Source organism: Leuresthes tenuis, unplaced genomic scaffold (assembly GCF_036924035.1).
Source record: "Leuresthes tenuis unplaced genomic scaffold, fLeuTen1.0.hap1 SCAF_14, whole genome shotgun sequence".
NCBI lineage: Eukaryota > Metazoa > Chordata > Actinopteri > Atheriniformes > Atherinopsidae > Leuresthes > Leuresthes tenuis.
Window position 1 is genome coordinate 137,521 of NW_027325368.1, and position 21,743 is coordinate 159,263.

Genomic DNA, 21,743 nt, shown 5'->3' on the forward strand with positions numbered 1-21,743 from the left:
TCTGACAACCGAATATGCAGCGGTAAACTATTCCACAGCTTGGGGGCAACCACTGCAAAAGCTCGATCACCTTTAGTTTTTTAGTCTGCTTTTAGGCACATCTAGGTAGTTTGTTAGCAGACATCAGAGCTCTGATTGGTCTGAGAACATGGATGAGCTCAGCGAAATACTCTGGGGCCAAACCATTCAAAACTTTAACAACAAACATCAGGATCTTAAAATCAATTCTGAACCAGACAGGAAGCCAGTGCAGAGAGGGCAAAACTTGTGTTATATGTTCCTGTTTCTCTGTACCTGTTAAAAGACAAGCAGCAGCATTTTGCACAAGCTGTAGGCGTTGCAGAGAGTGTAGTTGTAATAATCCAGTCTCGAAAAAATAAAGGAATGAATCACCTTCTCCAGGTCACTAGGAGAGAGGTATTGTTTGACCCTGGCCAGAAGTGGCTGAAAAAAGGCCCTTTTGACTACAGAGCCTGACACGAAGGCTCTTCATGACAGAGCAGTTTTTCAAACCCAGGGAGGGGGGCAGAGCATCAGAACAATCACTCCAAAGTCCATGTCGCCCAAACTCTGTGATTTCTGTCTTACTGTCATTTAGGTTTAGGAAGCTGAGGCTCATCCAAGTCTTGATATCCGTTATACAGGCAAGTAGAGTTTGTAGAGTTTCAACAATTCATTTGTAAGGGGAGATAAATCTGAACATCATCCACGTAACAATGAAAAGACACATTATGTTTGCAGAGAATGGATCCAAGGGGCAACATGTACAGTGAGAATAATGAAGGGCCTAAAATAGATCCTTTTTTAGCTTTTTCCCTCATCTTCAGTCCTTGTTCCTGAGCATTTTCAGTGTTTTTTCTTAGTTCAGCCACTTAACTCTGACCTTTGACCCATTCAGGCAGAAAAAAGGCTCCTAACTCAAGGGATGAACCAGTGTTGTGTCGACACAGAACAGACAACTTAGCAAAGAAGCCATTTTAAACTGGATCTTTAGGCTCTTTGTTACCAGCAGCCTGTCACAAAGACACATCATTTGTTCCCATTTCTTTAGCTGCATCTATGAAAAACAGCAAAGAAAACACAGTTTGACAGACAGAAAATAGGATTTCTGCAGCTAACAAGGTGAAATGACAGAAAGATTGTCTAAGAGGGTTGAGGCTGTGTTGGAGAATAAAGGAGCTCAGACCAAATATTCACTTTAAAGCTCCTTAGAATGGTACAAACTCTGTTTCTGCCTCACGTTCTGTATTTACATTTATGTTTGACCATGTTTCAGTAAATCACTGCAACTATTTCCTACTTTCATTTGATCATATGAATATGAAATGATCGGATTAATGGTTTTAATGTTTTTTTGTGCAAACAGGAAAAGACTAAGCTGGTAAGTAGCTCCATTTGTCATATTGTGAATTTTCTTTGCAGCCACCTGCTGAAAAATTATTTGAAACGATCTATCAATATTTAAACCTTCTGTTTTAATCGGAGGATTCCCCCTTGACATGGACCATGAAGCCAGACGGGGGCCACGCCTTTATTCTGGATATCCCCCCGGAAGTGACGTAGTGTTTCCTTGTAGCTGAGCGGAGCCGTGGCAGGAGAAGTTGTCAGTTAGCATTAGAAATAGCTGCGGTTCATACGTCATCACTACCGTAAGTAACGTTAACGTTTGATCGTTGTAAAGCAACCAGTTTGATAACTTTATAAAGGGCTGACGTCACTGTTCAGGTAGGTTTGTTAAACTGCCCAGAGTTCACGTTTCTGTCAGTTAGACCAGAAAATGTAAAAAAAACCTCAATATTAAAAGAACGAAGAAGCGGAGCGACGTGATTCATCACCAGAGAAGTTCCGAGGTTCTTTTATTTTAGTGGAACACACGTGACCATGAGCTATTTTCCAGTTTCCAGTTCAACACTTCCGGTCGTCAGATCTGTAAGTAGACCAGGGGTCCAGTCTAATGCTCAGAAAGGACCTCCTATCATCTTTAGCTAAGTTCTTCTACTTGACCTTGATGGAAAACATCACGAGGTCCAGGAAGGATGGTCTGAGGACTCAGAAGATAAGCAGCAGACACTGAGCTGTCATAGGTCTGAAATTATCCATGTTAAATACATTTTCATTGAAATTAACTTGTCTATTAGAGATCATATTACTTCATCATCACAGTTTATCATTTAAAAATGAATAAATATTAGCAAAAGTGAAACATCCTCCTGTCCTCATATTTATGAATCACAGTTAGTACGACTGGATGAAAATGGTGGAGCGTCGCTATAAAAGCAAGGAATTATGGGACAGAATGAGCTCCTTTTTCTCCTGGAGGACGGTCCGGTGTTTCCTAAAGGAGATCCTTAAGGAAGCGTCGGAGCTCCTTTCTCTCCTGAAGGACGGTCCGGTGTTTCCTAAAGGAGATCCTTAAGGAAGCGTTGGAGCTCCTTTCTCTCATGAAGGACGGTCCGGTGTTTCCTAAAGGAGATCCTTAAGGAAGCGTCGGAGCTCCTTTCTCTCAGGAAGGACGGTCCGGTGTTTCCTAAAGGAGATCCTTAAGGAAGCGTCGGAGCTCCTTTCTCTCCTGGAGGACGGTCCGGTGTTTCCTAAAGGAGATCCTTAAGGAAGCGTCGGAGCTCCTTTCTCTCCTAAAGGACGGTCCGGTGTTTCCTAAAGGAGATCCTTAAGGAAGCGTCGGAGCTCCTTTCTCTCAGGAAGGACGGTCCGGTGTTTCCTAAAGGAGATCCTTAAGGAAGCGTCGGAGCTCCTTTCTCTCAGGAAGGACGGTCCGGTGTTTCCTAAAGGAGATCCTTAAGGAAGCGTCGGAGCTCCTTTCTCTCCTAAAGGACGGTCCGGTGTTTCCTAAAGGAGATCCTTAAGGAAGCGTCGGAGCTCCTTTCTCTCATGAAGGACGGTCCGGTGTTTCCTAAAGGAGATCCTTAAGGAAGCGTCGGAGCTCCTTTCTCTCATGAAGGACGGTCCGGTGTTTCCTAAAGGAGATCGTTAAGGAAGCGTCGGAGCTCCTTTCTCTCAGGAAGGACGGTCCGGTGTTTCCTAAAGGAGATCCTTAAGGAAGCGTCGGAGCTCCTTTCTCTCAGGAAGGACGGTCCGGTGTTTCCTAAAGGAGATCCTTAAGGAAGCGTCGGAGCTCCTTTCTCTCAGGAAGGACGGTCCGGTGTTTCCTAAAGGAGATCCTTAAGGAAGCGTCGGAGCTCCTTTCTCTCCTAAAGGACGGTCCGGTGTTTCCTAAAGGAGATCCTTAAGGAAGCGTCGGAGCTCCTTTCTCTCAGGAAGGACGGTCCGGTGTTTCCTAAAGGAGATCCTTAAGGAAGCGTCGGAGCTCCTTTCTCTCATGAAGGACGGTCCGGTGTTTCCTAAAGGAGATCCTTAAGGAAGCGTCGGAGCTCCTTTCTCTCAGGAAGGACGGTCCGGTGTTTCCTAAAGGAGATCCTTAAGGAAGCGTCGGAGCTCCTTTCTCTCATGAAGGACGGTCCGGTGTTTCCTAAAGGAGATCCTTAAGGAAGCGTCGGAGCTCCTTTCTCTCAGGAAGGACGGTCCGGTGTTTCCTAAAGGAGATCCTTAAGGAAGCGTCGGAGCTCCCTTCTCTCAGGAAGGACGGTCCGGTGTTTCCTAAAGGAGATCCTTAAGGAAGCGTCGGAGCTCCTTTCTCTCAGGAAGGACGGTCCGGTGTTTCCTAAAGGAGATCCTTAAGGAAGCGTCGGAGCTCCTTTCTCTCAGGAAGGACGGTCCGGTGTTTCCTAAAGGAGATCCTTAAGGAAGCGTCGGAGCTCCTTTCTCTCAGGAAGGACGGTCCGGTGTTTCCTAAAGGAGATCCTTAAGGAAGCGTCGGAGCTCCTTTCTCTCAGGAAGGACGGTCCGGTGTTTCCTAAAGGAGATCCTTAAGGAAGCGTCGGAGCTCCTTTCTCTCAGGAAGGACGGTCCGGTGTTTCCTAAAGGAGATCCTTAAGGAAGCGTCGGAGCTCCTTTCTCTCATGAAGGACGGTCCGGTGTTTCCTAAAGGAGATCCTTAAGGAAGCGTCGGAGCTCCTTTCTCTCAGGAAGGACGGTCCGGTGTTTCCTAAAGGAGATCCTTAAGGAAGCGTCGGAGCTCCTTTCTCTCCTGGAGGACGGTCCGGTGTTTCCTAAAGGAGATCCTTAAGGAAGCGTCGGAGCTCCTTTCTCTCAGGAAGGACGGTCCGGTGTTTCCTAAAGGAGATCCTTAAGGAAGCGTCGGAGCTCCTTTCTCTCAGGAAGGACGGTCCGGTGTTTCCTAAAGGAGATCCTTAAGGAAGCGTCGGAGCTCCTTTCTCTCCTGAAGGACGGTCCGGTGTTTCCTAAAGGAGATCCTTAAGGAAGCGTCGGAGCTCCTTTCTCTCAGGAAGGACGGTCCGGTGTTTCCTAAAGGAGATCCTTAAGGAAGCGTCGGAGCTCCTTTCTCTCATGAAGGACGGTCCGGTGTTTCCTAAAGGAGATCCTTAAGGAAGCGTCGGAGCTCCTTTCTCTCCTGAAGGACGGTCCGGTGTTTCCTAAAGGAGATCCTTAAGGAAGCGTCGGAGCTCCTTTCTCTCAGGAAGGACGGTCCGGTGTTTCCTAAAGGAGATCCTTAAGGAAGCGTCGGAGCTCCTTTCTCTCCTGAAGGACGGTCCGGTGTTTCCTAAAGGAGATCCTTAAGGAAGCGTCGGAGCTCCTTTCTCTCAGGAAGGACGGTCCGGTGTTTCCTAAAGGAGATCCTTAAGGAAGCGTCGGAGCTCCTTTCTCTCAGGAAGGACGGTCCGGTGTTTCCTAAAGGAGATCCTTAAGGAAGCGTCGGAGCTCCTTTCTCTCAGGAAGGACGGTCCGGTGTTTCCTAAAGGAGATCCTTAAGGAAGCGTCGGAGCTCCTTTCTCTCAGGAAGGACGGTCCGGTGTTTCCTAAAGGAGATCCTTAAGGAAGCGTCTGAGCTCCTTTCTCTCAGGAAGGACGGTCCGGTGTTTCCTAAAGGAGATCCTTAAGGAAGCGTCGGAGCTCCTTTCTCTCAGGAAGGACGGTCCGGTGTTTCCTAAAGGAGATCCTTAAGGAAGCGTCGGAGCTCCTTTCTCTCAGGAAGGACGGTCCGGTGTTTCCTAAAGGAGATCCTTAAGGAAGCGTCGGAGCTCCTTTCTCTCAGGAAGGACGGTCCGGTGTTTCCTAAAGGAGATCCTTAAGGAAGCGTCGGAGCTCCTTTCTCTCATGAAGGACGGTCCGGTGTTTCCTAAAGGAGATCCTTAAGGAAGCGTCGGAGCTCCTTTCTCTCCTGGAGGACGGTCCGGTGTTTCCTAAAGGAGATCCTTAAGGAAGCGTCGGAGCTCCTTTCTCTCAGGAAGGACGGTCCGGTGTTTCCTAAAGGAGATCCTTAAGGAAGCGTCGGAGCTCCTTTCTCTCAGGAAGGACGGTCCGGTGTTTCCTAAAGGAGATCCTTAAGGAAGCGTCGGAGCTCCTTTCTCTCCTGGAGGACGGTCCGGTGTTTCCTAAAGGAGATCCTTAAGGAAGCGTCGGAGCTCCTTTCTCTCATGAAGGACGGTCCGGTGTTTCCTAAAGGAGATCCTTAAGGAAGCGTCGGAGCTCCTTTCTCTCAGGAAGGACGGTCCGGTGTTTCCTAAAGGAGATCCTTAAGGAAGCGTCGGAGCTCCTTTCTCTCAGGAAGGACGGTCCGGTGTTTCCTAAAGGAGATCCTTAAGGAAGCGTCGGAGCTCCTTTCTCTCAGGAAGGACGGTCCGGTGTTTCCTAAAGGAGATCCTTAAGGAAGCGTCGGAGCTCCTTTCTCTCATGAAGGACGGTCCGGTGTTTCCTAAAGGAGATCCTTAAGGAAGCGTCGGAGCTCCTTTCTCTCATGAAGGACGGTCCGGTGTTTCCTAAAGGAGATCCTTAAGGAAGCGTCGGAGCTCCTTTCTCTCATGAAGGACGGTCCGGTGTTTCCTAAAGGAGATCCTTAAGGAAGCGTCGGAGCTCCTTTCTCTCCTGAAGGACGGTCCGGTGTTTCCTAAAGGAGATCCTTAAGGAAGCGTCGGAGCTCCTTTCTCTCAGGAAGGACGGTCCGGTGTTTCCTAAAGGAGATCCTTAAGGAAGCGTCGGAGCTCCTTTCTCTCCTGAAGGACGGTCCGGTGTTTCCTAAAGGAGATCCTTAAGGAAGCGTCGGAGCTCCTTTCTCTCAGGAAGGACGGTCCGGTGTTTCCTAAAGGAGATCCTTAAGGAAGCGTCGGAGCTCCTTTCTCTCCTGGAGGACGGTCCGGTGTTTCCTAAAGGAGATCCTTAAGGAAGCGTCGGAGCTCCTTTCTCTCATGAAGGACGGTCCGGTGTTTCCTAAAGGAGATCCTTAAGGAAGCGTCGGAGCTCCTTTCTCTCAGGAAGGACGGTCCGGTGTTTCCTAAAGGAGATCCTTAAGGAAGCGTCGGAGCTCCTTTCTCTCAGGAAGGACGGTCCGGTGTTTCCTAAAGGAGATCCTTAAGGAAGCGTCGGAGCTCCTTTCTCTCAGGAAGGACGGTCCGGTGTTTCCTAAAGGAGATCCTTAAGGAAGCGTCGGAGCTCCTTTCTCTCATGAAGGACGGTCCGGTGTTTCCTAAAGGAGATCCTTAAGGAAGCGTCGGAGCTCCTTTCTCTCATGAAGGACGGTCCGGTGTTTCCTAAAGGAGATCCTTAAGGAAGCGTCGGAGCTCCTTTCTCTCATGAAGGACGGTCCGGTGTTTCCTAAAGGAGATCCTTAAGGAAGCGTCGGAGCTCCTTTCTCTCATGAAGGACGGTCCGGTGTTTCCTAAAGGAGATCCTTAAGGAAGCGTCGGAGCTCCTTTCCTTGGTATTTGGAGGATTCAGGCAGCTCTGATCATGGCTGCGACTGACATATTTCAAGGTCATTTCACTCAGTCAGGAAGGTTCTGAAACACACTCTTGGACCAGGGTGATCTGAGTTGATATGTACGGGTTCAGGTAAAAGAGGCGGAGTCAAAACCAGCAGGCCAATCACAGCGATGGATCTGGAGCTTTAAATATTTACAGTCTGACTCCTGGTGAAATCCCAGAAAACACAAACTTGGATGTTTGTTAGAAAACTGTTCGGTTCTGCAGTCTGAATGTCTGATAATTGGTTGTTGCTACTGGTCTTTCCTCAATGTTGTTGTTGTCTGTTGTTCCTCCCGGTCATTGCTTCTGGTTACTGATCCAAAATTATCGGAATTTTCAAAATTGGAAATTTTCCATGGGAATTAACAGGAAGAAACTGGAAATTTTCTAAACTAAACGCTGGAAACCTAAATATAGTTGGAAAAAATGAGCATAATCTTGGCTAAAACAATCATGCAAATACAGTTGAGTATCTACACCATTCAATCATCACTTGTACAGATTATTTCAAGAATTCTGAGCTACTAAAGTTCCGCTTTCGAGCCCACAGATCAGACTATTGAAGCCACACATTTTAGCCCAAAGACTACATGAAGTCGACTAAGTTTTAATGATATTATGAGGTACATGTATTTTATCTGTAGTGTTAAAGTTTAACCAGCAATGATTAAATCAAAATGTTTTCATACAGCTAACTGCTAAATGCATGTAAATTGTAATCTAGCTTGCGCCAGTTCATTAAAGAGGCTAATTTATCACGGTGCAAGCTACCTCAGATGCTGTTTTTTCTGCCCTCTGCTCAGTTTTCTGTAACCAAACAAGAATTTATACCTACCCTATTTTTGCATTTAGGTTTTTTGTCATCTTATTTAACAGAAAAATGCCACTATCATATAAATATGCCTTAAACCAGCCTAATGCAGTTCCTTTAATCCCAATAACATGTTCAAGTGTCTGTAACAGAATGCTGTGATCGATCGGATCAAATGCAGCTCTGAGATCCAACAGGACAAGAAACAAGTCCGCTATCAGAGGCTAACAGGAGATCATTGGTAACTTTCACCAGTGCTGTTTCTGTGCTATGATGCACTCTGAATCCTGACTGAAACTCTTCAGATTATTTCTGTGGAAATGATCACAAAGTTGAACTTTAGACAAAAAGGGAGATTGGATATAGGTCGATAATTAGCCAACACTTCTGGATCAAGAGTAGGTTTTTTAAGTAAAGGTTTAATTACAGCAGCCTTAAAAGTCTGAGGAACATATCCTGTCCATGATTCATGAGAAGAGGTGTGACAGCTGTGGGTTTTTATGTTGAAATGATCTGACGATGCATTAAAACATCGTACGACCTGTGTCTCCAGGTGTGATGCAGGTGCCATGGAGGTGATGCTGAAGCAAAGGATTAGCTCCGCCCAGGAGCTGCTGCAGCGGGCGGAGCAGCTCTGTCCAGGTGTGGAGGGGCACCAAAAGCTCTGCAGCAAACTGCGGGCTGAGCTCCGCTTTCTGCAGAGAGTGGAGGCTGGAGACCTGCGGGTGAAAGAGTCCCACCTGCACAGCACCAACCTGACCCACCTCACCGCCATCGTGGACTCGGCGCAGAGTCTGGAGGACGTGGTGGCCCTGCTGCACGTCTTCGCTTACCAGGACGCCTCGGGCCGTCGCCAGACGCTGGTAGTGGACGTGGTCGCGAACGGGGGACACACTTGGGTGAAGGCTGTGGGCAGGAAGGCAGAGGCGCTGCACAACATCTGGCAGGGGCGGGGCCAGTATGGTGACAAGAGCGTCATCCGGCAGGCGGAGGATTTCCTGCAGGCCAGTCAACAGCAGCCCCTCCACTACAAGCTCCCCCATGTCGTCTTCGCCTTCTACAACGGCGTCTCCTGCCCCATGGCTGAGCGCCTCAGAGACATGGGTGTGTCTGTGCGGGGGGACATCGTGGCCGTCAACGCCGTGGTGCCGGAAAAGGAGGAAACGGACGGGGGGGGGGCGGAGTCGGCTGAAGAGGAGGCATCCGAGCTGACCCGGGTGGACTGTGACACGGTGGTTGCCAGCCTAGCGTTCCCGGCACAGGTTCAGGAGGAGGAGTGTCGGCGGGTGAATCTGGACATCACCACGCTCATCACCTACGTGTCATCGCTGAGTCACGGTCGCTGCCACTTCACATTTCGAGAGCCGGTTCTGACAGAGCAGGCGGCCCAGGAGCGCCGACAGCAGGTGCTGCCGCAGCTCGACGCCTTCATGGAGGGGAAGGAGCTGTTCGCCTGCCACGCCGCCGTCCACGACTTCCAGGTGATTCTGGACACGCTGGGCGGACCGGGTGAGAAGGAGCGTGCTCAGAAGCTGCTCGCCCGCCTGCAGCTGGTGGATGACCAGCCGTCAGAGCGCACCCTGCGCCTCACGCCCAGTGCCAAGATCAACCAGCGCTCGCTCACGATCTTCGGCACCGGAGACTCCCTGAGAGCTGTCACCATGACGGCAAACAGCCGCTTTGTCAGGGCGGCGGCCAATCAGGGCGTTCATTACAGCGTGTTCATCCACCAACCGAGAGCCCTGACGCAGGGAAAAGAATGGAGGGCCACGCCCATCTGAGGAGCAGGGGCTGATGGGAGTTTGTAAAGTTGAGTCCTGTTTGTGTTATTGTTGATCAGCTGACTGCTGCTTTTTGTTTCTGTTGGATGATCTGAAATCAAAGATCAATAAAGAATCTCAGGCACTTCCTGCTCACCTGTCTTTTTTCAGGGAAAGCAACACCTTTCAGTAATCATTCACAATAACTGCTATTGATCACATGGATATAAATCCAGCCGTTTGAACACACCACACATACATTCAATTTATATCAGAAAATAATAGTAATTTCCGGCCTTAAATGTCTGTGTTTTTACTTTGAAATCGTAAGGCGGAAGTGGAGTTCCGGGTTTGAACGAATGGCACCGAACGGAGCTGTTAGCATGTTAGCCTGTTAGCATGTTAGCATGTTAGCCTGTTAGCATGTGGCGCCGGCAGTGAGGGGTTTAAACTCCTTTTGAAAATGCAGAGAGTTGGAGCAGAGGTGGAGCTGCGGACTCTGACGGAGGTGAGAATTAAACTTCACACTTTAATTCAGAAAGAATCGGCGCCGCAGACAGAGATGCTAACGGTCTCCATTAGATCTATCCAGAGGCTTTAGCTCAGGTGCATTCGCCGGTTCGGTTCGGTTCTGTGAAAGCGGGCTGACAGGTCGGTAGCGAAACGTTGTGGAGGAGGAAGCGACAGCTGCCTGGTGAAGGTAACAGAAGGAAGGTCAGACTGAGGAGGTGGTTCTGGAAGATGTCCGGACCAGAAAAAACTGAAGCTGCAAGTGAGAGCAAAGATAGAGAGTCCCAAAAATCTGAGAAAAAAGAAGCTTCTGATGAGATATGAGTTATGAGAACGGAGGATCAGACCCCGATCCCAGAACCTTGTTCTGCACCTCAGAGATGATGTTCCTGTACTCTGAACGGACTTCTGATAACAACAGAAAGGAAAGAGCCTGAAAATGTTCTGTATGAGAGCTGGCTGTTCAGGTTCTGAGTTAAAGCCAGCCTCACTGTGAGATGGTTGAAATGTGAGCAACACTGGACAGTAGAAGGAAAGTTTAGATGGATTAGTCGGATCATGATGATGATGTCGGAGGAGGTGTTGGGTTATTGGGAGCTGCTACAGGTGGTCATGTGACTGCAGTGTTGGAGCTGCTGGAACAGCTCTCACTGGGTGAAAGGCTGCAACACATGAGCTGCTGGAACAGCTCTCACTGGGTGGGTGAAAGGCAGGCTGCAACTCATGAGCTGCTGGAACAGCTCTCACTGGGTGAAAGGCAGGCTGCAACTCATGAGCTGCTGGAACAGCTCTCACTGGGTGAAAGGCAGGCTGCAACTCATGAGCTGCTGGAACAGCTCTCACTGGGTGAAAGGCAGGCTGCAACACATGAGCTGCTGGAACAGCTCTCACTGGGTGAAAGGCAGGCTGCAACTCATGAGCTGCTGGAACAGCTCTCACTGGGTGAAAGGCTGCAACTCATGAGCTGCTGGAACAGCTCTCACTGGGTGAAAGGCAGGCTGCAACTCATGAGCTGCTGGAACAGCTCTCACTGGGTGAAAGGCAGGCTGCAACTCATGAGCTGCTGGAACAGCTCTCACTGGGTGAAAGGCAGGCTGCAACCCATGAGCTGCTGGAACAGCTCTCACTGGGTGAAAGGCAGGCTGCAACTCATGAGCTGCTGGAACAGCTCTCACTGGGTGGGTGAAAGGCTGCAACTCATGAGCTGCTGGAACAGCTCTCACTGGGTGAAAGGCAGGCTGCAACTCATGAGCTGCTGGAACAGCTCTCACTGGGTGAAAGGCAGGCTGCAACTCATGAGCTGCTGGAACAGCTCTCACTGGGTGAAAGGCTGCAACTCATGAGCTGCTGGAACAGCTCTCACTGGGTGAAAGGCAGGCTGCAACTCATGAGCTGCTGGAACAGCTCTCACTGGGTGAAAGGCAGGCTGCAACTCATGAGCTGCTGGAACAGCTCTCACTGGGTGAAAGGCAGGCTGCAACTCATGAGCTGCTGGAACAGCTCTCACTGGGTGAAAGGCAGGCTGCAACCCATGAGCTGCTGGAACAGCTCTCACTGGGTGGGTGAAAGGCTGCAACTCATGAGCTGCTGGAACAGCTCTCACTGGGTGAAAGGCAGGCTGCAACTCATGAGCTGCTGGAACAGCTCTCACTGGGTGAAAGGCAGGCTGCAACCCATGAGCTGCTGGAACAGCTCTCACTGGGTGGGTGAAAGGCAGGCTGCAACTCATGAGCTGCTGGAACAGCTCTCACTGGGTGAAAGGCAGGCTGCAACACATGAGCTGCTGGAACAGCTCTCACTGGGTGAAAGGCAGGCTGCAACTCATGAGCTGCTGGAACAGCTCTCACTGGGTGAAAGGCAGGCTGCAACTCATGAGCTGCTGGAACAGCTCTCACTGGGTGAAAGGCAGGCTGCAACTCATGAGCTGCTGGAACAGCTCTCACTGGGTGAAAGGCAGGCTGCAACTCATGAGCTGCTGGAACAGCTCTCACTGGGTGAAAGGCAGGCTGCAACCCATGAGCTGCTGGAACAGCTCTCACTGGGTGAAAGGCAGGCTGCAACTCATGAGCTGCTGGAACAGCTCTCACTGGGTGAAAGGCAGGCTGCAACTCATGAGCTGCTGGAACAGCTCTCACTGGGTGAAAGGCTGCAACTCATGAGCTGCTGGAACAGCTCTCACTGGGTGAAAGGCAGGCTGCAACTCATGAGCTGCTGGAACAGCTCTCACTGGGTGAAAGGCAGGCTGCAACTCATGAGCTGCTGGAACAGCTCTCACTGGGTGAAAGGCTGCAACTCATGAGCTGCTGGAACAGCTCTCACTGGGTGAAAGGCAGGCTGCAACTCATGAGCTGCTGGAACAGCTCTCACTGGGTGAAAGGCAGGCTGCAACTCATGAGCTGCTGGAACAGCTCTCACTGGGTGGGTGAAAGGCAGGCTGCAACTCATGAGCTGCTGGATTGTAGGGAGTGAAGGAAAGAGGTTTGTTTGGAATATGAATTCAGTGGGGAGGCAATCTGGACCTGTGTCAAATTGGGGCTACAGGGATCCTCCCATTGGAGCTGATGGCAAGGTGGGTTCATAAAGCGAAATTACTCTAAATGTATGCAGACTTTTACAGGTGGCTGTGGGGAGCATGTAAACCTGATGGAGGCATATGTAGGAGCCTTAATGTTCAACAGTTGCTTTAACGTAGGTCACCCTCTGAGAAGGCCGACAGAACTGCGAAGAGAGCGTTGAACGGAATGAAGTACTGACCGTTTCCTTTGGTAGAGAGAGGCCGATTCATTCAGGAAAGGAAGTGGGACACAGATGCTTCAGGAATACATTACTATGACGTACAGAAATCCGCTGGTGGGGAATCTTTGAGAGGTAATGTTCTCAGGATCAGACTTGGTTGTTAAAGTCAGCCTTGAATCAGATAGATAAGATGTTCCCATAATAATGTGATATATCCAGTTTAGTTTACAGAGGTTTAGGGCTGGTGATCGTACCGTGTGTGGCTCAGTAGATGCCGTTAAACCCCAGGTACCAAACAGACTCCGATATGCACCTGCACTTTGGTTTACCTCTAGAAAAGAAGAAGAAGTGGCTCAGTTAGTTACATGCTATCATGCTAGCACCACAGAGGGATGTGTCTGATACCTGTTCCTCCTCCACAGTGTCGGTACCGTTATCCAGGAGAAACCCTGCTGGACCTTCAGGCGGTTCGGTCACAGTTTCCAGATCTTCGTCTTTATGTCGACTTTTACTGTGAGTACAAACTGTTACCAATGAACTGCAGTTTCACATCGAAACACAGCACAGATGAACCAAAATGCCAGAACGGTTCTGTTTATCATGAATAAGGGTCAAATCAAAGTAAATTCTATCAGATCTGAAACTTCAAGAAATAAAAACATGTCACCTCTCTCAGGAGGAAACAAAGTTCCTTCTGCCACCACAAGCTTGGCTGGGTGGTTAATAACACTTTGTTATTTAGTCTGACAAACTCAAAACACATATTTATTTTCACTTTACACGGTCCTTAATGAAAATATGACCGGATTTGGGTCGGGCCAGCACCCTAACTTTTTTCTTTATTCCTTCTTAATGCTCATTGTTCTTCTTCATGATTCCATATGTCAGATTTGTCATTTTCCTTCCTTTCATTTTTAAATTACACACCTTTAAATGTTTTTAAATGAAAACTTAATTGTTCATGCTGTGTGGTCACATGACTGACAGTACATGAGCACTTCAGATGAGTCTGTTGGTCATGATTGGTGATCAGTCCAGCTGAAGGGTTGTGTCTCTGACAGGTTTTCCAAACAAGGAGAAGAAGAAGTTGGTTTTTCTGGCTGGGACACTTCCTGTTCACTATGAAGGTCAGACTGTCAGCCATTTTGTTTCTTTTCCTGTTCACATTAACACGGGGTGCAGCGATTTAAAAAATAAATAAATAAATAAATACAAAAATCGGATGTTTTTCCACCAAACTCAGCTTTCAGTTTTTGTGATTTTCTGTTTTCCTTCATTCAAGCAACAGTCTACAAATGACAGGAATTATTAAAACCAATTTTATTTGAATGGCCTTAAACTGAAAATTGACCAATCCAGGGAAATAATGACGTTAAAGGAACCAGATCTGTGACAGTGCCTTTGTCCACGTCCTGAGTCTGAGTAATAAACAGAATGTGTAATTTTCCCATTTGTAAATACAGCTATGACTGGGATTACCTTTTCCGCCTCCTGCTGTGTGGGGGAAGTGAGGGAGGGCGGAGCCTGAACTACGGGAGCCCAGGGGGAGCGGCGGGTGGTGGAAGTTAATGAGAAAATCAGATTTCCTTTCTAAAATACTAAAATCAATAAAATGTATTATTCGCCCAGCCCACAATCAAAGCTTGAGATAAAGGCTGACCGGATCCAGATTAGTTGGGTGTGAATGGTTCTGATCTGGACCAATCTGATGGTTCTTTTGGACCGTTTCTCCACAGGAAGTGAGTATAATATCCCAGTGTGCATCTGGCTTCATGAGACCCACCCAGCGTCCCGTCCTCGCTGTTACGTTTGTCCATCGGTCTCCATGATGATAAACCCATCTTGTCCGTGCGTGGACACCTCTGGAAACGTCAATCTGGACGGACTCAGAAACTGGACTCAGGTAAGACGCATTGAGTATACTAAAACAGGCTGGGCTCATTAGACCTGATAAGGTTCATGTTGATAGCATGTTTGTCACTTCCTGTTAGGGCTTGTCCAACCTTTCACAGCTAGTGTCGGAGATGAGACAGGCCTTCCAGGAGGACACGCCCCTATATGCCAGATGTTCAGGACAAGCTCCTCCTCCTACAGCTGTGATGGTGGTGCAGTCAGCTGGAAGGTCAGTCCCTGTTTTTGTTCTGTCAGCTGATGCCACAAACCAACACAAAGACTGTGCTGGCCTTCATCAACATGCCCAGTGTTAAGATACCTGATATGAAAACCCAAAAATGGCCACACCAACACTCCCGAGAAAAGCACGCCCAACACTAACACGGTGGAGACGAACACGCCCAACACTAACAGGATAGAGACGAACACGCCCAACACTAACAGGATGGAGACGAACACGCCCAACACTAACACGATGGAAACGAACACGCCCAACACTAACAGGATGGAGACGAAACACGCCCAACACTAACACGGTGGAGACGAACACGCCCAACACTAACACAGTGGAGACGAAACACGCCCAGCACTAACAGGATAGAGACGAACACGCCCAACACTAACAGGATAGAGACTAACACGCCCAACACTAACAGGATGGAGACGAACACGCCCAACACTAACACAGTGGAGACGAAACACGCCCAGCACTAACAGGATAGAGACGAACACGCCCAACACTAACAGGATGGAGACGAAACACGCCCAACACTAACAGGATAGAGACTAACACGCCCAACACTAACACGGTGGAGACGAACACGCCCAACACTAACAGGATAGAGACGAACACGCCCAACACTAACACGGTGGAGACTAACACGCCCAACACTAACAGGATGGAGACGAACACGCCCAACACTAACACAGTGGAGACGAAACACGCCCAACACTAACAGGATAGAGACGAACACGCCCAACACTAACACGGTGGAGACGAACACGCCCAACACTAACAGGATGGAGACGAACACGCCCAACACTAACACAGTGGAGACGAAACACGCCCAGCACTAACAGGATAGAGACGAACACGCCCAACACTAACAGGATGGAGACGAAACACGCCCAACACTAACAGGATAGAGACTAACACGCCCAACACTAACACGGTGGAGACGAACACGCCCAACACTAACAGGATGGAGACGAACACGCCCAACACTAACAGGATAGAGACGAACACGCCCAGCACTAATAGGATAGAGACGAACACGCCCAACACTAACACGGTGGAGACGAAACACGCCCAACACTAACACGGTGGAGACGAAACACGCCCAACACTAACAGGATAGAGACGAACACGCCCAACACTAACAGGATAGAGACTAACACGCCCAACACTAACACGGTGGAGACGAACACGCCCAACACTAACAGGATGGAGACGAACACGCCCAACACTAACAGGATAGAGACGAACACGCCCAACACTAACACAGTGGAGACGAAACACGCCCAACACTAACAGGATAGAGACGAACACGCCCAACACTAACAGGATGGAGACGAAACACGCCCAACACTAACAGGATAGAGACTAACACGCCCAACACTAACACGGTGGAGACGAACACGCCCAACACTAACAGGATAGAGACGAAACACGCCCAACACTAACAGGATAGAGACGAACACGCCCAACACTAACACAGTGGAGACGAAACACGCCCAACACTAACAGGATAGAGACTAACACGCCCAACACTAACACAGTGGAGACGAAACACGCCCAACACTAACAGGATAGAGACTAACACGCCCAACACTAACAGGATGGAGACGAAACACGCCCAACACTAACACAGTGGAGACGAAACACGCCCAACACTAACAGGATAGAGACTAACACGCCCAACACTAACAGGATGGAGACGAAACACGCCCAACACTAACAGGATAGAGACTAACACGCCCAACACTAACACGGTGGAGACGAACACGCCCAACACTAACAGGATAGAGACGAAACACGCCCAACACTAACACAGTGGAGACGAAACACGCCCAGCACTAAGAGGATAGAGACTAACACGCCCAACACTAACAGGATGGAGACGAAACACGCCCAACACTAACAGGATAGAGACTAACACGCCCAACACTAACAGGATGGAGACGAAACACGCCCAACACTAACAGGATAGAGACGAAACACGCCCAACACTAACAGGATGGAGACGAACACGCCCAACACTAACAGGATAGAGACGAAACACGCCCAACACTAACACGGTGGAGACGAACACGCCCAACACTAACAGGATAGAGACTAACACGCCCAACACTAACACAGTGGAGACGAAACACGCCCAACACTAACAGGATAGAGACGAACACGCCCAACACTAACACAATGGAGACGAACACGCCAAACACTAACAGGATAGAGACGAACACGGCCAACACTAACACGATGGAGACTAACACGCCCAACACTAACAGGATAGAGACGAACACGGCCAACACTAACAGGATAGAGACGAACACGCCCAACACTAACACAATGGAGACGAACACGCCAAACACTAACAGGATAGAGACGAACACGGCCAACACTAACAGGATAGAGACGAACACGGCCAACACTAACACGATGGAGACTAACACGCCCAACACTAACACGGTGGAGACGAACACGCCCAACACTAACAGGATAGAGACGAACACGCCCAGCACTAACACGATGGAGACGAACACGCCCAACACCGTGTTCGCCCTCCACCGTGAAACGAACACGCCCAACACTAACACGATGGAGACTAACACGCCCAACACTAACACGGTGGAGACGAACACGCCCAACACTAACAGGATAGAGACGAACACGCCCAACACTAACAGGATAGAGACGAACACGCCCAACACCGTGTTCGCCCTCCACCGTGAAACGAACACGCCCAACACTAACACGATGGAGAAGAACACGCCAAACACTAACAGGATAGAGACGAAACACGCCCAATACTAACAAGATGGAGACGAACACGCCCAACACCGTGTTCGCCCTCCACCGTGAAACGAACACGCCCAACACTAACACGATGGAGAAGAACACGCCAAACACTAACAGGATAGAGACGAAACACGCCCAACACTAACAGGATAGAGACGAACACGCCCAACACTAACAGGATGGAGACGAACACGCCCAACACTAACAAGATAGAGACGAAACACGCCCAACACTAACAGGATAGAGAAGAAACACGCCCAACACTAACAGGATAGAGACGAACACGCCCAACACTAACAGGATAGAGACGAACACGCCCAACACTAACAGGATAGAGAAGAAACACGCCCAACACTAACAGGATAGAGACGAAACACGCCCAACACTAACAGGATGGAGACAAAACACGCCCAACACTAACACGGTGGAGACGAAACACGCCCAACACTAACACGATGGAAACGAACACACCCAACACTAACAGGATAGAGACGAACACGCCCAACACTAACAGGATAGAGACGAAACACGCCCAACGCTAACAGGATAGAGACGAAACACGCCCAACGCTAACAGGATAGAGACGAAACACGCCCAACACTAACAGGATAGAGACGAAACACGCCCAACACTAACAGGATAGAGACGAAACACGCCCAACACTAACAGGATAGAGACGAACACGCCCAACACTAACACGATAGAGACGAACACGCCCAACACTAACAGGATAGAGACGAAACACGCCCAACACTAACAGGATAGAGACGAAACACGCCCAACACTAACAGGATAGAGACGAAACACGCCCAACACTAACAGGATAGAGACGAAACACGCCCAACACTAACAGGATAGAGACGAAACACGCCCAACACTAACAGGATAGAGACGAAACACGCCCAACACTAACAGGATAGAGACGAAACACGCCCAACACTAACAGGATAGAGACGAAACACGCCCAACACTAACAGGATAGAGACGAAACACGCCCAACACTAACAGGATAGAGACGAAACACGCCCAACACTAACACGGTGGAGACGAAACACGCCCAACACTAACACGGTGGAAACGAACACGGCCAACACTAACACGATGGAAACGAACACGCCCAACACTAACACGGTGGAGACGAAACACGCCCAACACTAACACGGTGGAGACGAACACGCCCAACACTAACACGGTGGAGACGAACACGCCCAACACTAACAGGATGGAGACGAACACGCCCAACACTAACAGGATGGAGACGAACACGCCCAACACTAACAGGATAGAGACGAACACGCCCAACACTAACAGGATAGAGACGAACACGCCCAACACTAACAGGATAGAGACGAACACGCCCAACACTAACAGGATAGAGACGAACACGCCCAACACTAACAGGATAGAGACGAAACACGCCCAACACTAACAGGATAGAGACTAACACGCCCAACACTAACACAGTGGAGACGAAACACGCCCAACACTAACAGGATAGAGACTAACACGCCCAACACTAACAGGATGGAGACGAAACACGCCCAACACTAACAGGATAGAGACTAACACCTCCAACACTAACACGGTGGAGACGAACACGCCCAACACTAACAGGATAGAGACGAAACACGCCCAACACTAACACAGTGGAGACGAAACACGCCCAGCACTAACAGGATAGAGACTAACACGCCCAACACTAACAGGATGGAGACGAAACACGCCCAACACTAACAGGATAGAGACGTAACACGCCCAACACTAACACGGTGGAGACGAACACGCCCAACACTAACAGGATAGAGACGAAACACGCCCAACACTAACAGGATGGAGACGAACACGCCCAACACTAACACGGTGGAGACGAACACGCCCAACACTAACACGGTGGAGACGAACACACCCAACACTAACAGGATAGAGACTAACACGCCCAACACTAACAGGATAGAGACGAACACGCCCAACACTAACACGATGGAGACGAACACGCCAAACACTAACAGGATAGAGACGAACACGCCCAACACTAACACGATGGAGACGAACACGCCAAACACTAACAGGATAGAGACGAACACGGCCAACACTAACAGGATAGAGACGAACACGGCCAACACTAACACGATGGAGACTAACACGCCCAACACTAACACGGTGGAGACGAACACGCCCAACACTAACAGGATAGAGACGAACACGCCCAGCACTAACACGATGGAGACGAACACGCCCAACACCGTGTTCGCCCTCCACCGTGAAACGAACACGCCCAACACTAACACGATGGAGAAGAACACGCCAAACACTAACAGGATAGAGACGAAACACGCCCAACACTAACAGGATAGAGACGAAACACGCCCAATACTAACAAGATGGAGACGAACACGCCCAACACTAACAGGATGGAGACGAACACGCCCAACACTAACAAGATAGAGACGAAACACGCCCAACACTAACAGGATAGAGAAGAAACACGCCCAACACTAACAGGATAGAGACGAACACGCCCAACACTAACAGGATAGAGACGAACACGCCCAACACTAACAGGATAGAGAAGAAACACGCCCAACACTAACAGGATAGAGACGAACACGCCCAACACTAACAGGATAGAGACGAAACACGCCCAATACTAACAAGATGGAGACGAACACGCCCAACACCGTGTTCGCCCTCCACCGTGAAACGAAACACGCCCAACACTAACAGGATAGAGACTAACACGCCCAACACTAACAGGATGGAGACGAAACACGCCCAACACTAACAGGATAGAGACTAACACCTCCAACACTAACACGGTGGAGACGAACACGCCCAACACTAACAGGATAGAGACGAAACACGCCCAACACTAACACAGTGGAGACGAAACACGCCCAGCACTAACAGGATAGAGACTAACACGCCCAACACTAACAGGATGGAGACGAAACACGCCCAACACTAACAGGATAGAGACGTAACACGCCCAACACTAACACGGTGGAGACGAACACGCCCAACACTAACAGGATAGAGACGAAACACGCCCAACACTAACAGGATGGAGACGAACACGCCCAACACTAACACGGTGGAGACGAACACGCCCAACACTAACACGGTGGAGACGAACACACCCAACACTAACAGGATAGAGACTAACACGCCCAACACTAACAGGATAGAGACGAACACGCCCAACACTAACACGATGGAGACGAACACGCCAAACACTAACAGGATAGAGACGAACACGCCCAACACTAACACGATGGAGACGAACACGCCAAACACTAACAGGATAGAGACGAACACGGCCAACACTAACAGGATAGAGACGAACACGGCCAACACTAACACGATGGAGACTAACACGCCCAACACTAACACGGTGGAGACGAACACGCCCAACACTAACAGGATAGAGACGAACACGCCCAGCACTAACACGATGGAGACGAACACGCCCAACACCGTGTTCGCCCTCCACCGTGAAACGAACACGCCCAACACTAACACGATGGAGAAGAACACGCCAAACACTAACAGGATAGAGACGAAACACGCCCAACACTAACAGGATAGAGACGAAACACGCCCAATACTAACAAGATGGAGACGAACACGCCCAACACTAACAGGATGGAGACGAACACGCCCAACACTAACAAGATAGAGACGAAACACGCCCAACACTAACAGGATAGAGAAGAAACACGCCCAACACTAACAGGATAGAGACGAACACGCCCAACACTAACAGGATAGAGACGAACACGCCCAACACTAACAGGATAGAGAAGAAACACGCCCAACACTAACAGGATAGAGACGAACACGCCCAACACTAACAGGATAGAGACGAAACACGCCCAATACTAACAAGATGGAGACGAACACGCCCAACACCGTGTTCGCCCTCCACCGTGAAACGAAACACGCCCAACACTAACACGATGGAGAAGAACACGCCAAACACTAACAGGATAGAGACGAAACACGCCCAACACTAACAGGATAGAGACGAAACACGCCCAATACTAACAAGATGGAGACGAACACGCCCAACACTAACAGGATGGAGACGAACACGCCCAACACTAACAAGATAGAGACGAAACACGCCCAACACTAACAGGATAGAGAAGAAACACGCCCAACACTAACAGGATAGAGA

General features: G+C 49.4%; 2 protein-coding genes across 6 annotated transcripts in view; both read left to right on the plus strand.

Annotated features, from left to right (window-relative positions):
• The first annotated feature begins 1,553 nt into the window (after window positions 1-1,553).
• On the plus strand, window positions 1,554-9,585 carry cunh7orf25 (chromosome unknown C7orf25 homolog). Of its 2 annotated transcripts, none has more exons than XM_072363138.1 (2): window positions 1,554-1,649; window positions 8,202-9,583. In XM_072363138.1, the coding sequence occupies exon 2, from the start codon at window positions 8,218-8,220 to the stop codon at window positions 9,427-9,429; it is 1,212 nt and encodes a 403-aa protein (XP_072219239.1). In that variant the 5' UTR covers window positions 1,554-1,649; window positions 8,202-8,217; the 3' UTR covers window positions 9,430-9,583. The 2 variants fall into 2 exon arrangements, with proteins under 2 accessions (XP_072219239.1, XP_072219240.1); XM_072363139.1 differs by lacking the exon at window positions 1,554-1,649 and adding an exon at window positions 1,993-2,084 and having other exon boundaries at window positions 8,202-9,585.
• Window positions 9,586-9,744: 159 nt separating this feature from the next.
• LOC140268329 (E3 ubiquitin-protein ligase RNF31) overlaps window positions 9,745-21,743 on the plus strand; it is a 32,506-nt gene continuing 20,507 nt past the window's right edge. For 2 of the 4 annotated variants that reach the window (XM_072363135.1, XM_072363136.1), the window contains exons 1-5: window positions 9,749-9,916; window positions 13,077-13,167; window positions 13,716-13,781; window positions 14,391-14,557; window positions 14,646-14,776. In XM_072363135.1, the coding sequence (XP_072219236.1) occupies window positions 9,872-9,916; window positions 13,077-13,167; window positions 13,716-13,781; window positions 14,391-14,557; window positions 14,646-14,776 (500 nt within the window). In that variant the 5' untranslated portion in view covers window positions 9,749-9,871. Of the gene's footprint in view, window positions 9,917-13,076; window positions 13,168-13,715; window positions 13,782-14,390; window positions 14,558-14,645; window positions 14,777-21,743 lie in introns of all 4 variants that reach the window. The other 2 variants (XM_072363137.1, XM_072363134.1) reach the window with 2 other exon arrangements.